We start from the raw sequence: 16,458 nt of genomic DNA, 5'->3' as shown, positions 1-16,458 counted from the left end.
ATGGAAAGCTCAAAAAAAGAAACTTGACTTTCTTGCTTCTGCTAGTTTTATGGGCTTCTCCTAAAATGTCATAATTTATATACCATAATAAAAGCATAAAAAAGATTTACAAGTTGTATTCTTGGTCTGCAAAATGAAGTATTTTAAAAAGAACTCTGACTCTGTTGTGCCTGTCTTGTCTGTCTTTTTCCAGGCTAGTTTCTCACTGCATTATCTCTGGGAAATTTCCCAGTAAAACAGACAATTAAAAAATAATTCCCACAGAATGAAATGAGATGACATCTTTTTTTTAAATCATCACCCAAGACCATGCATCTCTGTTCTGGGGCATGTTAAGAATTCTGCTGGTGTTCAAGAAATATGAAAACTTCTGTTACCACGTGGCCTATGATAGGGTAGATGTGGACAGGGTTTTCAGTGGGCCCCTTTGTTTGGGACCCACAGATGCCCCTGGGAAATGAACTCTTGGTAGTCAGAGTGAGGGGTGGAGAGGGTCAGAGTGTCTACTTTAACTTAACCAGGCCCATGCTGTACAGTACACTGATTTACTGCAATTCTCCAATTCATGAATCAGAACTGCCTAAAAACAGAGGCTCTCTGGAGTGGGAGAACTGCCTTGCATCTAACCTGTGTCTCCTGCCGTCAGGGGAAACTGCATCTTTCTGAGGCAGAAGAAAGAAACAGCATAGACTTGTTCATTTATTTATTTGTCCTTTAATCCATTGCTAGCCTTGATTCCAAAAGGAGCTGAGGGGAATGAAAATTATTGCTTAATTTTACTAGGGAAATGAAAAAAGGTGAAAACTTTTCCCCAGTTGCTGTCATTTTTCATTCCTTAACATGGTGACACTTTTAAACAGCAGGAGTAAGCTTTAGAGAATAAAGCATTCCAGGTAGTATGTGTATGATTTTTTAACTGATGCTGGAAAAGATTGAAGGCAAGAGAAGGGGACGACAGAGGATGAGATGGTTGGATAGTATCACCGACTCAATGCACACAAGTTTGAGCAAACTCGGGGAGATACTGAAAGACAAGGAAGCCTAGAGCGCTGTCGTCCATGGGTTTGCAAAGAGTTGGACTCGACTTACTGACTGAACAAATGACAAGGCTCATAGAATTGATCACTATAAGCCCGGCACTCACACAATCCACAACTTTATGCTAAAGTGTGGATACTTCACAGAGTATGAGTTTGTTGTTGTCTTTTAATTACTTGGAATGGGAGAGGTTGGCCTGAACACTCATCACATGAGAATAATCAAGAGGTTGTCTGCCAACAGAAAACAATTTCAAAAGTACAGAATGTAGAATTCAGAGCCTAAACCACTTGATAGCATCCCAAAAAGGCATGTCCTAACATGTTTTCAGTGTAAGAGAGCTTCAGCATTCCAGGCTTTTAAAAGAATGTCTCCTGTTACAGCTAAAGGGAGCTGCTTGTCCTTTTCCACACTCTGAATTCATGGAATCTGGAAGTCTGATTCTGGAACACACACTTTCAAATAAATTGAGTCATCTTTATATGAAAACTAGAGAACTTGGCTTTTTTCGCCCCTGTTTTTGAAGAATAGTTGAAACAACAACCAGATGTAAATGCTTCCCACCATCACATTTTTTTAAATTTCTTTATTTTTTTGGTTGCACTGGGTCTTCATTGCTGTTCTCCAGCTTTCTCCAGTTGCAGTACATGGGCTTCTCATTGTGGTGGCTTCTCTTGTTGTGGAGCACAGGCTCTAGGTGTGCAGGGCTCAGTAGTTGTGGTACATGGGCTTAGCTGCTCCGTGGCAAGAGGATCTTCCTAGATCAGGAATCAAGCCCTTGGTCCCTGCACTGGCAGGTGAATTTCTATCCACTATACCACCAGAGAAGTCCCCATCATGATTTCTGAAAGACACACAACTGAGGAAGCTTCATCAAGTTTTTTCATAATCAGAACCAAATAAATGAAAGTTGTATAGAGAGCCACAAATGTAACATTTCACTATGGTTAAAAGCACAACAAATTTCAAAACATCAGAATTCCTAGAACTTACTCTCATAACATCCTTCACAAATTCAGTATATAGCCAGCAAAGAACCACACAGCTATTAAGCAGTGGGATCCTGGGTAAGAATACAAAAAAACCTCAAAACAAGTTTCCACATCCTGCTGACCTATTCAGCCAAATGTTGGTCAGTGTATGGAATTGTTGTCAGGTTTTGTTTTGTTTTTTCTTTCTCTTTTCTTCAATTGTGGCCCTCTTGAGTAATCTGAAAGGCCTGTGGTTAGTATACTGAGTTTTGCCCACCGCATAGATACACATATATCAGTCTCTTGTGGAAAGAAATATTTTCTATAAGCTTGAGACACTTTAGTCGGGCATATTAATGCTGATACAGATGCTTTTCCCCTGGCTAACTTAAACTAAGTATAGACTGTGGTTTAGACACTCCTAGCCTGGGATCTGAGCCCAAACCAAGCAGACATAATACTCTCAGATGATATGATGATCTGGTAGCCATTTAACCTCACGATTTTATCTGATGGCACAAAGCCCCCAAATAGTGGACAGGCACTTACAGTCATTTTTCTGCATTGTTTTGTGATTCCATACGAGTCAGAAGAATGTTGGGCTTGGGTTTGCCACATTCTCCTTGTTTCCATTATCCTCACCCACCATATGAAGGGTCAGAGCAGAAATGGCGTCAAGTTCAAAATTCCCTCTTCCAATCAAGAAAAACACAGACCCAGAGTGTTCCAGTGATCTGTCTCAGGTATCAGGCCAGCTGCATGAAGAGAACCTATGGTCCCACAGACATCTCCTGTGCAGATATGTACATGTATGTAAAAAATAACCTGTGAAAGAAATAGAAATAGGAGGCAGCCCACCAGTGGGCTAAAGAAAGAACTGCAGTTTGGGAAACCTGAATTCTAGCTGTTGTTCGACTGTATATTCCTTCATCTCAAGGCAGTTCCTTACTGTGCTGGTACTTCAGTTCACCAAATCAGTAAACGGATGCTGATGTCTTAGTCATTATTAAGGATAACGAATTGGTCTGCTAAGGCAAATATAGATAGGTAGGTAGGTAGGTAGACAGATAAATGGAAAGAAAGAATAAAAGCAGTCTGAAAAACGTTCACAATCTAGCTACTTCTTAAATGCTAAAAGATAACAGCCCCTAGGAAGTTCATAAGTGCTAGCTCCCAGGTATGTTTCAGAACCAACTTTATCACTCAGGAATTTGCTTAAAGGGCTGAGAAGGCTTGCCAACCAGCCCATCAAAGTTCATTTGTATTTGCATTTTAGCTGTGACAAGCTTTTTAGTAAACATGTTATATTTAGTCAGTCACTTTTAGGAAATCTATTTCTTTCTTTCCACCAGTGGTCTTTTGCTAGGGCGCAAACCCAGGCTATCTGCTCCCATAGATTTAGTTTTCTTCTTCCTGGTATGAACTTCAGTTCTGAGTGTGAATCTGAATTCTCTCCATGGTTTTGCACTCCCCTTGCCAAAGAGGTATCACCAACATGTGGGCCCAGGAATGGATGTGGTGCCAATGCAGATTGGCATTCACTCCAATTAACAAATTACAGCCCACAATTAGGCTTTTAAATTTTCCTTTCTTTTCTCCTTCTACAGGGAGTCCGTTCTCTGTGTCTCCTTTATGCACAAAACTGACCAAAAAAACAAAGTTAAAGTTTTCAAAAGCTTATTGTTAATATTTGCATCTCTGGATGTCATTGGGCTATCACCTACATATATAATTGCTTTAAGTAACATTACTTTGTGTGTGTTTGCTGAACACATTAGACCAGGGCAAGTCAGTCACCAGAACAGATTACAGAAACCCCCATTGGTAGAGGCCAAATTTTCCTGTTGATTGGCATTCTTTGGTGAAATATATTTGCATCTTGTCATGAGAAAGTCAATCTAGCTCATACTGGCTCCCTTCCATTTCATAAGAAATACAAACAATAAAAATGAAACTTTATTTGAATAAGTTACAATCACTTGGCTTCCAAGAACCCCTTCGTAACGATGAAATTCCATGAAACATCTGACTTCATGGTTTTTTCTCTTCAGTGCCTTGTAGCCCTATTGTATTTACCTGTCTGCATGCAGAGTAGCCAGTATTGGAGCTCTATACGAGGAATCAAACGATTTCATGAGACTTCTCTTTTTGTTTTTAGGGAAATAGGGCATAAAGAGTTGGAGGTGCAGTATTCCAGTTTGGTGAGTAACCAAACCATTTCCTCGCTCAACTAAATCCTAGAAATACATTTTGTATTCAAATACCAACATCACTTTTTATCTATAGTTTATAAATTCTAAGTTTCACCAGCATAAAAAGGTCTACCATTTAAGGAGCTCCATACTAGGCATGGGACGGTGGCAAACTGACTTACCTCTACCATATCTATCTGTTGTGACTGTTGACTTTTCTTCGGATCGCCTGTTCTATGAACTATACTAGAATCTTGTTTCCTATAAATACAGGTATAGATAGGCAAATCTTAACATTCTTTTTGTTACCACTCACAAATGTTAACATTCTTCTTCTAGGCCTCTAAACTGTGCATACATTTTTTTAAAAATGCAAAATGTATATAGTATGTTCTAGACTACGAGTGTGTGTATTAGTCGCTTAGTTGTACCTGACTCTTTGTGACCCCATGGACTGTAGCCTGCCAGGCTCCTCGGTCTATGGAATTCTCCAGGCAAGAATACTGGAGTGGGTAGCCATCTTCCCAATCCAGGGATTGAACCCAGATCTTCTGTACTGCAGGCAGATTCTTTACCGTCTGAGTCACCCATTCTAGACTATATTGTTAGACAAAAATACTCATACCTGCATTTCAGTTCTGGCACTCATCTTTAATGTTACTGCAAGAAAATCACTTAATTTTTCACTATCTTGGGTTTTCAGCTTCTGAAAAAGGACAAGAATAAAATTTACACTCAAAATAACTTTTCTGAATGCTCATATGAAAGCAATAATTAACATAAAGCTATCACATCATGCTTAACCTTTCAGAATTGTAACATCTTCTATTTTTTTCAGTCTCCTTATTCCTGAATGTGTATGTAGGAAAGTTACCTTTTTAAGTAGGCAAGCTAATGAGAGAAAGTGTATTATTTTATTATTTTCAAACATTATCTTTGAGGTTGGTTTGCTCTTTTGTCAGTGTCTTCCCCCTGGTATCTTTTAAAGGATTTCAGTGAGTGTCTTAAATAGAGGTTAAACCTGCATCCAGATATTATTCCAGAAAAGTGCATTTCATCATGCTCTTTCCAAAAAGTCAATAGGAGGGTTCTGGCATCAAATGGCTGTTGAATGCCTTCCAGTTCTCCACCAAATTTCCTTGCAGACTGAGCGAGTGTGTGACCTCAATCTCTCCTTTATCTGTATTTTTCACTTAGCTCTTTAAATTCTGACACAGTCAGTAGTTAATCTACATCAAGGCCACAAATTTTACTGTATGTGGAGACTATACCTATGTTTACACACAGGCTAGTGACTAACAGCTTCTGTGTGTAATATGTGGATGTTTGAGAGCTTCTGTGATTTCCTAGACCTTCCGCAGAGTTTATCTCCTCCATATGCAGAAGTCTCTTTAGTATCTGAATGTTTTCTGCACATAGGGAAGGTAGGCTATAGGGAGAGGTCAAACAGAGGGAAAGTATTTCTAAAATAGCATATTTGCAATTTGAAAACCAGTAGGATTGTCTCATAAAATGCTATTGCTTAGAAGGAAGGTGCTCATATCTATTACAGAAGGTTCTTTTATGTCATGACTCTCCATAGTATGTGTGGATGTGTCATATAAACAAATATGCTCAAATATGTATTTATAACTTTTTCAAAGTGTAAAGCCTTGAATATCACACATGCTTTTCCAGTCTTAGGATACTTCTGGCCAAGTACATGGAGCCTAGGATGGTAGCCACAAATATTCAGATGCCATATGGCTGCATTTTTTTTTTAACCTTAAAATATGCCAGGGTCAGAGTTTAAGAAGCTTTAGTATGGTTGAAACATCATGCTATTAATAGAAGCTGCACTCTAAAGAATGAAGGCTGTGATTCCATGCGTCGATTTAGGGTGACATGAAGGAACTCAGCAGTCCCTAGAAATACCACCTCCTGGACAGCACCCACATATTGCTGGGGGTAGGGGGTCATCGCTCTCCCACAGCTATGTGTCCTCCAGGCAGAGTTCCATCAGGGTCATCTGGTGAGAATTTCTTTACACTGTCCTGTCACCTGCCAGTACAGGACTGTGGTGTGTTAACAAGAGCATCTCAATTGGAGTGAGCTCCGGGGTTCAGATTCAGATTTTAGATGTTTAATGCACACGCAGGGAAAACCTGTGCAGGGGTCGGATTTGTTCTACCCACTGAGCTACTGCTTAGAACTGGTCTGTTTGGTTTACCTTTCAATCACTTCCCTTATGCCACTTTTGGAGAGTAGCATACTGAATGGCTTTCCTTTTGCTTCTAAACTGCAATTTTTTTTTCTTTTTTAATGTTAGAAATTAGAGCTGGAAGACTGTTGCTCCATCTTGCCTCAGCAGGAGTGTTCCCCATAGAATATTCCTTTAGTTCTTAATACAAATTGCAATATTTCAGCAATCTGCTAAAAAGCCAGCTTCAACCGACTGCCCCACCAACACTTCACCCGGCATCAGCCTGTCTGGCCACATAGGAATGTGTAGGAGGACACCGCAGCCAACCTGGTAACCTTGACTTGGAGTGGCAGAAATGATCATAGTTCTCTTTTGAGAAGATCTGGAGCCTTTTAAGCAAGAGGGCAGAGTCTACGTGACTAAAACATACCAACTTCCTCTTTCATAAGTCATCACATGATGAACTACAATTACAATTCCTGCCTTGTCTCTGCGAATTGCAGACGCATTGCCTCACCCTAGAAACCCTGCTCCTGTGTGTGGAGGAGGCGGCTCTAACTGCTGCAGCAGCCGCTTTGGAAGGGTTCCAACTCCAGTCTGTGCCGGGAGGGAGGGCGGTGGGTGGAAGACGAAAACAAAGCTCTGTTTACTTAGCATACATCGATAAAGCTGCTTCGGAGAGACATGAAAGGCCAGGCAGCATGAAAGACTTTTGATACAATATAAGGAATGGCTGCTGTGGATCCACGGCCAGCCTTAACCCCCTTGATTCTGGATCCTTTTATGGCAAGAGAAACCAGAACTAAAACAAACCTTTCCATTTTCCACTGGGCATTTCGTTAGGGAAGTTACAACAACTTGAGGTTTCAACACTAAACTGGCAGTGTAAAATAAAAAGGACATGCTCTTCATTTGGAGAAGAAAAGCTCTATTCCATAAAAACCCTGACTTAGTACCCCTCAAGGCAGAATTTGGAGCTCAGTGTTTCTATTTTGGGATAGAGCGACAGGCTGTCCCACGAGGATATTACAGTGCCTGCCTGCTCGCAGGTATATGGGTAAAATTAGGCCGCGGCTGTAACCCCGAGTTGTTTTAATATTTCCATTTCAGCCTACTGAGGCCACTTCTTGGGGGTATTGAGATGGCTCACCTCTCTATAGCACAGAGCCTGGGCCTCATTCCCTTTGGTTAGTGGCCTAGTGGCTTAAGTCACATGCTAGGAGAAGCTCTGGGTCTCCTAGGAGAGTGACAGGTCCTGAAAGAGGTGCACGATAGCAGGAACCAGCTGTGGCCAAACCCACTGGCACCAGTTGCTGGGGATCGGGGTCCTATCCCCCCAGCTAGGAAAGGGTGAGGCAGGATTGTAATTGCAGGGCAAGATCCGGGAGCAGATGGGGAGATCTTTATGGAGGTGCACCTTCTCTGGAAATCCCCACAAGAAGACATTCAGGCTTTGCCTGCAAAAACATTTAGGTCTGGCATTATATTTTCTGTGCCATTTTCGAACAGATTTTTTCATGTGCTTTAAGCAGCTCCCTCCACTGTTTCTCTAAGGGTGTTTTTCCTCTTCCCTGTGGTTAATCCTTTAAGGCAACCTGGCATTTTCAATAGCACGAACTAGAAAGAAACGTCAGCAGGATTTTTTTCTCTCTCTCCACCTACCAATCCAGTTGTAGGGAAGATAATATAATTAGTACCCTGTTCTTCCCACACTTAACCAGCTCATTCCAGTCTCAGGGAGAGAGGTGGGCCTGTTTTCCAACAAAGGAAGCTCGGGAGGCCGCCCTTCCAGAGCTGAAGTGTAAAGGTCCCAACTGAGAGTGACTAAGCCCGCGTCTATTAGTCAGGAAGACTAACGACCAGCCAAAAGTGATTTACCATAACACACGCCAGCTCCTCCTCCCGATAAAAGTGTGAAACTCAAGTGCTCAATTCAGTCTGGGCACAGCCCGTGGCTGCCAACGGTGGCAGAACGCGGCGAGACTGGCTGGCTCTGCACCCACATGTCGCCTTCGCGCCAGGCGGGTTCGCACCCACCTAAGCCCAGCATGGGCCGTGTGGTGGGCTCGAGGTCGCCCCTGCCCGCACCGCGGGGCCGGGAATGCCCGAGATCTGCCGGGTCCGCGCGACCCGCAGGCCAGCCAGCCGCTCACCCCCAAGCGCGCGCAGACCCCGCCGCCGCTCGTGCCCGTGCCCCGCGCCACCTGGAGTCCAAGTTTGGCCCCGAGAACGGGGCCTGGTGGCCTAGAGTCGCCGGCGGGGGGCGGAGCCTGCGCGGTGACGCGGCCGCTCTGGCCGCTGACCCCGGATCCCTGGAATGTGCATTCGTTCAATGGAGCCGCCAGTGCCAGCGGCGCCGAGTCACGTCTGCGCGGAGCGTGCGCACTCGGCGGCGGCAGCGCACGCGGCCCGCGGCCCCGGTCCCACGTCACGCGGCCGCCGCGCGAATCTGCGCCAGGAGGCCAGGACCACCGCGCGGTAGCGCGGCCCGGGCAGGAGGGAGAACGGGGTGCATCGCGCGACGCCGCCGCTCCCTCCCGGAAGGGCTCCGGGAAACGGCGGGTGGACTCGATCCTAGGCCTGCGAGCACGCCCTCATTTAGTAAAACTTCAGGGGACGGGCAGCGCCTGTGTCCTCCCCAAGACACATGCGAGTGTAAAAGCACTTGGCGAAGAGTTGAAATAAAGCTCCTTAAAAGATGTTTAAAAACGGACAGAACCAAGTTAAACAGTGTCCCTGCTTTTCAAAACACGACTTCTACACGGTTTGGTCTAAACAGACCTGGAGGGGAGGGAACTCGGCCCGAGAAGTCGAGGTAGCGGAGCGGGTGGAGGAAGGCAAGCTGCGCCAGCCACGCGTTCACGTCGGGGACACAGGCCGCGGCGCGGACGGGAGGGCGGGCGCAGAGGAGCCGGCTCTCCCAGCAGCGCTCGTTCTGCGGCGGGGGGGAGGGGGAGGGCGAGGGCGCGAGGGAGGGCGGGCGCGCGCGCGAGGGGAGGGGGCCCGCGCAGGCGCCTTGCGAGGCTGTCGAAGAATCAAGTCTGTAGAAGTGGAGCGGCCGCGGCGGCAGCAGCAGCAGCGACGGCGGCGGCGGAGCTGAGGCGGGCTGGGCGCTGACGCGGGCGCTGGAGAGCGGCGACGCCAGGAGCTGTGAGAGAGCAGCGGAGCGACCCGGGGTCCGCGCCGCGCCCGAGCTCCGCGCCGCCCGGCCGCCGCCGCCGCCCCGGCGCGGCATGCCCCGCCGCTCGGGCTGAGCCTGCCCCGGCGGCCGCCCCCCGCCCCCCGCCCCCCCAGCCTCCCCGCCCCCCGCCCCGCACTCCGCGCCAGCTGCTGCCGCGACCTGCTGCGCTCCCCCGCGTCCGCGCGGCCCGTCTTCGCCCCGGTCTGGAGGCCAGCCGCGGCTCCAGCCGAGCCCCTGCCGCCGCGCCCGCCGCGCCGCGCCGCCCCGCCGTCCGCCCGAGCCCGCGCCGGCCGGGGGGACGTGCTGCCGCGGCTGCAGCCCCTCGCCCCGCGCCCGCCGCCCCTCGTGCACCGGGGGCGCTGCGCGGGCGCCGAGCCTTCGCGGGCTTTGCCGCCGCCGCCGCCGCCTCTGCGGCCGCCGCCGCCGCTGGTGGGGGAGACGCGGGGTTGGGGGGGGAGGAGGGCGCGCGTGGTGCCGGCGGGTAGCGGCGGCGCCCCCTCCTCCTCCGCCTCCTCCTCCTCCTCCGGCGCCGCGGGCTCCTCGGACATGGCCGCAGCGGTGGCGGTGGCCGCCGCGTCCCGGCGGCAGTCGTGCTACCTGTGTGACCTGCCCCGCATGCCCTGGGCCATGATCTGGGACTTCACCGAGCCCGTGTGCCGCGGCTGCGTCAACTACGAGGGCGCCGACCGCGTCGAGTTCGTCATCGAGACGGCGCGGCAGCTCAAGCGGGCGCACGGCTGCTTCCCGGAGGGCCGCTCCCCGCCCGGCGCCGCGGCCCCGGCCGCCGCTAAGCCGCCGCCGCTCTCGGCCAAGGACCTTCTCCTGCAGCAGCAGCAGCAGCAGCTCGGCCACGGCGGCCCCGAGGCCGCCCCGCGCGCTCCTCAGGCCTTGGAGCGCTATCCTCTGGCAGCCGCCGCAGCCGAGCGGCCTCCGCGCCTGGGCTCCGACTTCGGCGGCAGCCGCCCGGCCGCCGCCCTGGCCCAGCCGCCGACGCCGCAGCCGCCGCCTGTGAACGGCATCCTGGTGCCCAACGGCTTCTCCAAGCTGGAGGAGCCGCCGGAGCTGAACCGCCAGAGCCCGAACCCGCGGCGCGGCCACGCCGTGCCGCCCACCCTGGTGCCGCTCATGAATGGCTCGGCCACACCGCTGCCCGCCGCGCTCGGCCTGGGCGGCCGTGCCGCCGCCTCGCTGGCCGCCGTCTCCGGCGCCGCGGCCGCCGGCTTGGGCTCGGCGCAGCCCGCCGAGATGGGCGCCCACAAGCGGCCGGCGTCTGTGTCGAGCAGCGCGGCCGCGGAGCACGAGCAGCGCGAGGCGGCGGCCAAGGAGAAGCAGCCGCCGGCGGCCTCGCACCGCGGCCCGGCCGACAGCTTGTCCACCGCGGCCGGGGCAGCCGAGCTGGGCACCGAGGGCGCAGGCAAAGGCCGCGGGCCGGGTGAGCAGGACTGGGTCAACCGGCCCAAGACCGTGCGAGACACACTGCTGGCGCTGCACCAGCACGGCCACTCGGCGCCCTTCGAGAGCAAGTTTAAGAAGGAGCCGGCCCTGACTGCAGGCAGGTTGTTGGGTTTCGAGGCCAACGGGGCCAACGGGTCTAAAGCAGGTAGGGGCGGCTGTGGAGTGAGGGGATCTAGGGGCGAAGCGGGGCCTGAGAGCCGAGGAGGGGGTGCTCTTCCTATTGGCCGTTCTCCCCCGGCCCAGAAATAGCAAACACATCCAACTTCCTGATCTGCTCTAGGCGGAACCAGTGCTTAGTGGCAACGTGTTCCTCTGCTGAAGCAGCATAACAGAGATGAGTCAGATGGACCGATAGGCAGCGACACAGGGCTTTCCTTTCCCAGCACATTCCTGGATGCGAGCATGAGGGCACCAATCACCTTTTAACCTGAGGGTGGGGGGATGGGGGGGTGGGGGGCGTTAACTATCATGTGCACAGGGCAGCCTGGGTACATGGCAGGCGTGTGGAAAAACAGGCAGTGCTGTCCGTGCCATTTTCCGTGCCTTTTTTTTTTTTTTTAAACTGCTAGACTGCCTCAGAGCCTTCTCAGTCTAAGTGATTTAAGTTGCACGTGCTCTTGAAACTTGATTTTTCTGTACCAGCTTTTGGAGAAGAGAAATTCTTCAGCGGGTTGTGTTATGTGTTAGTGAAAGAAAGATCCTTTTTAGTGCATGTTCATTTATTTCTTTTTTTCCCCTTTTCTGTCTTTGTTCTTCCAGTTGCAAGAACAGCAAGGAAAAGGAAGCCTTCTCCTGAGCCGGAAGGTGAAGTTGGGCCCCCTAAGATCAATGGAGAGGCCCAGCCGTGGCTGTCTACATCCACAGAAGGGCTCAAGATCCCCATTACTCCTACATCCTCTTTTGTGTCGCCACCACCACCCACTGCCTCACCTCATTCCAACCGGACCACACCGCCTGAAGCGGCCCAGAACGGCCAGTCCCCCATGGCAGCCCTGATCTTAGTAGCAGACAATGCAGGGGGCAGTCATGCCTCGAAAGATGCCAACCAGGTGCACTCCACCACCAGACGGAACAGCAGCAGTCCACCCTCTCCGTCCTCTATGAACCAAAGAAGGCTGGGCCCCCGAGAGGTGGGGGGCCAGGGGGCAGGCAGCACTGGAGGACTGGAGCCAGTGCACCCCGCCAGCCTCCCGGACTCCTCTCTGGCCGCCAGCGCCCCACTGTGCTGCACCCTCTGCCACGAGCGGCTGGAGGACACCCACTTTGTGCAGTGCCCTTCTGTTCCTTCGCACAAGTTCTGCTTCCCCTGCTCCAGACAAAGCATCAAACAGCAGGGAGCTAGTGGAGAGGTCTATTGTCCCAGTGGGGAAAAATGCCCTCTTGTGGGCTCCAATGTCCCCTGGGCCTTCATGCAAGGGGAGATTGCAACCATCCTTGCTGGAGATGTGAAAGTGAAAAAAGAGAGAGACTCGTGACTTTCCGGTTTCAGAAAAACCCAATGATTAATCTTAACTAAAACTGCTTGAATTGTATATATATCTCCACATATATATATATCCAAGACAAGGGAAATGTAGACTTCATAAACATGGCTGTATAATTTTGATTTTTTTGAATACATGTGTTTCTATTTTTTTTTTTTGACGACAAAAGGTATGTACTTATAAAAGCATTTTCTTCTTTTGTTAACGTTATTAGCATATCTTTGTGCTTTATTATCCTGGTGACAGTTACTGTTCAATGTAGGCTGTGACTTGCGCTGCTTTTTTAGAGCACTTGGCAAAGCAGAAACGCTTCTAGCTGTATTTGTATGCACTTATTTTAAAAAGAAAAAAAAAAGCCAAATACATTTTCTGACATTGTAAGATTGCCTTACTGTCTGTTATTCTTTACTGCTGGCCCCTTTCTCAGGCTGGAGGCCAATTGGTGGAGAAGGAAAGGAAATGAGGAAAGGGGCACTGTTGTGAAGTGGGCATGCCACTGAGAAATGTCACCAAGTTCCCCCCAACCATTGCCCTTTTAGAGTAACAGGAAATTGATTGTGAATCTTTCTCGATTTTGTTCTTAAAGTTCAGTTGTTAGGTTATTGATGACTGCCTGAGAGTTGCTGCTGAAAGATTTTCAGGACTGTGTGGGGGGTTTTTTTGGGGGGGGGTTGATTTTTTTTTTAAGGCCGAGTTGACCACTGTTCACTGCCCATGTGATCAGTTGTAAGATGACAATGCTGCATGCTAGTTGGTTACATAATACAAAATCCAGTGACTCAAGACAGTGATAACGGTTGTTGGTGGGGACAAGATGGCACTGCCATCTTTGCATGGATCCTGGCTCTGCAGCGCCACTTGATCTTTTGAAACCCCCTGGAGCTCTGTCGTTGCTGTGGTCGTTTCCTTTGAAAAGAATTGAAAGAGAAGTTACAGTCCAGGTGAACTGGAGATTGTGGGATTGGTTTCGTTTCCGTTTTGTGTTTTGTTGTTTTATCATTTACCTGTAGCGCTATTGCTGTTGATATGATCACCTACACCCTGTTTCTAGTGAGTGCTAAATACAGTATGGTACAATGACAGTAACAGTGTGGGGTGCTACCAGGACTGCCCGTGGGCATATCAGTGACAGCCCAGATGGGGGTGGAGGAAACCTGTAATTTCTTTCTCACATGTGTTTGAAGTACCAAGTGAATAATACTGTTCTGGACAAAAATGATAAACTAGTGAAAATTAAAGAGTTTTACATTATAGACAGGCCCCACCTCTCAAACTATTTTTAGAAGCCTTTTGTAAACTAATTTCTTTTGATCACTATTTTGCATCAGTAAAATGATTTTTTTTAAGCCAATAAATCATCAGTTATTAGAAATAGTTGTCTCACAGTGATACTGGTTTTTCTTTTGTGCTGTTATGATTTAACATTGACAGGAACACTACTTTAAATCCTTTTATGTTCAGGTGTTTGTAACTTGGCCCTATAATTAGGCTGAATCATGGCTTCCAGGTCTACAACTTCTGTGTATGGTTCACAACCGAGCTTTTAATTTGAAAATACAGATTGTTACCCACTTTGGATTAACTTTTTCAGTTGTGTTTTTGTCTTTCTTTTTTAAATTGCTCAAATATTTTTTAATGGTCGAGTTATTAACACTTGAAAATCAGATACTGCACCAAATACAGTATTTTTTTCATGGTGTTTTTAATGAGTGCACCTATTATTAATGCTGTGCAAATTCATGTTACCCGTCATTGTTATATTACAGACTTGCATGATTAACCAGTTTGTTATTACACTTTTTTTTTAAATTGGAATATCTATGACTCAGATCAGACTGGTTTCTCTTATGTAAATGCACACATGCAGAAACAGTCGATTTTACATGCCCATAAAGACATTTGTAAAGAATTCAACTTATTATGGTCTGTTGTATAAATGTGTATCTAGGCACTTTATTATAAACTGGAGTTTGACCTCATAGACGTTACAAGTTGATCAGTCATTTGACCTAATTTGTGGTAGCTATCTGTATGTTTTGCAATCTTTATACAGATAAGCTTTCCAAAAGATTAATCAAGAACCATCCTGCTGTTTTGAATAAGTCTCTCCAGCTGTGGAAAAGACAACCTATGGTTTCTCTGCGCTGGTGTTCAAGAGGGAGAATTTAAACAGCTTTAAAGGGCTGCATGTTGAGTTTACTCCTATTAAAAAATAAGAGTCCGACTGGCCCTTGGGTGGCCTTATAGAAGGCTTGCAGCTGGAAAAGTGTTGGTCTGGGTTATTTCTCTGGCATTCTCTGAAGTTAAAAAGTTAGCACTGGGACATGGGTTTGATTCTTTGTTGTGCTGATGACAGTGCAGAGATTCTCCACAGCTGGATAAGGATGTCAGAAAGCTACTTACTGTACATGGGCAGTATCAGATTTCAAATCCTAATATTTCAGCTGTGCTTTTAATACTCAAAATGTTAGGGGATGGGGTGTTGAAGCTTTCCCTTTTTTTGCTTTAACAATTTATAGAATTTAACAGATGTACTGTCTTTCATGTGGCCTCACATTAAAAGTTATAAGAACGTACACATGGTTTACAACTTGATTACTAGATAAACTTTCCTTGGCCACCAAGTATTTTAAAAGTATGCCACCTTTTAACCTTTACTTTTTTTTTAAGTTGAAGGTGATACTTTTTCTATATATGATGAAACTCATGTCAACTAAAGTGAGTGTAATCTCAGATATCAACATTTTAAAATCACGCTATGGAAATATCACCTGCATTCTGTCATTTGTCAGATTTACAGTCCTTTTTTTTCTTTAACTTTTAGCATTAAATAAAAATAAAATTGGGAGCACTGAACATTTTCTGAGGCCTTTTTTAATTTTTTAAAGTAAGCTTAGAGTGGCTCTTGTTTTAATCACCAGTGGCAATGTGACCAGAGGATGTGTGGGTTTGGGGTTGGGGTTTGACTGAACCAGCAGGAGAAAGGCAGGAGATAAAAGACATGGTACAAAAAGGCAACTGATGGAAGGCGGAAGAAAGTGCTAGGGACTGGGGAAAGGGCAACTGGATAGGGGAAGCAGATAAAGAAAAGAGCTGAACAAAGTACAGCCAGAAAAGCACTTGTTGACTTTTCAACTTGCAGTTCAGCCAGCCATTCTGCAATAGTAGATTGGAAAGAGAAGATAGTGACGACATTGAAAAGATTGTCAAGACACGGAGTTGCTCACTGGAAAGCAGTGGAAGAAAACAGCGATGTTGGGCCAGAGAAAATTCACTGCAGACAAAAGAGAAAAAAGCCTACCTTTTGGAAAGCTTTGGAATAAAGTCATGAGCCAAAGCCATGTGTGAGCTTTAATGATGCCCTGAAACCTAAATTTATAAATGGAGATAAAAGGTGGAAAGCACCAAGATATATTTTTTAACAAACTCCTGTCTACTATCACACAGTAAGACATTTCCTAGATGTTTGCAGCTTTTACTCTTATTGATTAATGGCTTGGCAGACTTCTCTACAAAAGGAACTTGTGAAACTTACTACAGTTTTTAAGATCAGGTACACATAGACTTACTATATGTTTTAAATTAAACAACAACAGTTAATGCATAGTTAGAGGTGGCCCAGTAACTTCGGGAGTCCATGACCATATATGCATTTTAATGACTTTTTAATTAGCCTATTTAAGGGCATTTTTAAGAAACAGTATCCTTAATAAGGTATTTCTAGATTATAATACATAATGTGATGTTCCATTTAATAAGCTTAAAAGAACTGCTAAACTATTAGTCTTCTTAAAGATGCTAAATTTTAAGTGAAACTGAAAATAGTGCAGCTTGCAGAAGTCATTTTTATACTTTGAAAAGCGCCTCCCAAAGTAAACTGTGATGATTGCATTGTTTCCAGTTTTAAAAAAAAACACCAGTCTGACCCCTTGATGTGGCAGATGTCTTTGTTTAT

General features: G+C 47.2%; 2 protein-coding genes across 4 annotated transcripts; one reads left to right on the top strand and one right to left on the bottom strand.

The window, feature by feature from the left end:
* Positions 1-688: 688 nt before the first annotated feature.
* On the bottom strand, positions 689-9,683 carry LOC145538430 (uncharacterized). 2 transcript variants are annotated; one of them, XR_014076851.1, is made up of 3 exons: positions 9,165-9,683; positions 4,827-4,907; positions 689-2,834 (listed from the first exon to the last, which is right to left on the bottom strand). XR_014076851.1 is itself a non-coding variant. In XM_081570411.1 (2 exons), the coding sequence occupies exons 1-2, from the start codon at positions 9,616-9,618 to the stop codon at positions 4,888-4,890; spliced, it is 474 nt and encodes a 157-aa protein (XP_081426537.1). In that variant the 5' UTR covers positions 9,619-9,683; the 3' UTR covers positions 689-4,887. The 2 variants fall into 2 exon arrangements, 1 of the variants encoding a protein (XP_081426537.1); XM_081570411.1 differs by having other exon boundaries at positions 689-4,907.
* IRF2BP2 (interferon regulatory factor 2 binding protein 2) lies at positions 9,427-15,359 on the top strand. 2 transcript variants are annotated; one of them, XM_081570410.1, is made up of 2 exons: positions 9,427-11,116; positions 11,779-15,359. In XM_081570410.1, exons 1-2 carry the CDS (start codon positions 10,111-10,113, stop codon positions 12,492-12,494), a joined length of 1,722 nt encoding a protein of 573 aa, XP_081426536.1. In that variant the 5' UTR covers positions 9,427-10,110; the 3' UTR covers positions 12,495-15,359. The 2 variants fall into 2 exon arrangements, with proteins under 2 accessions (XP_081426536.1, XP_081426535.1); XM_081570409.1 differs by having other exon boundaries at positions 9,427-11,164.
* The last annotated feature ends 1,099 nt before the right edge of the window (positions 15,360-16,458 follow it).

The sequence above is a fragment of the Giraffa tippelskirchi genome, chromosome 2 (assembly GCF_054371585.1).
Source record: "Giraffa tippelskirchi isolate mGirTip1 chromosome 2, T2T-mGirTip1v1.2.pri, whole genome shotgun sequence".
Classification (NCBI taxonomy): Eukaryota; Metazoa; Chordata; class Mammalia; order Artiodactyla; family Giraffidae; genus Giraffa; species Giraffa tippelskirchi.
The sequence above is the reverse complement of the archived record's forward strand: the minus strand, read 5'-3'. Positions and strand labels throughout refer to the sequence as shown.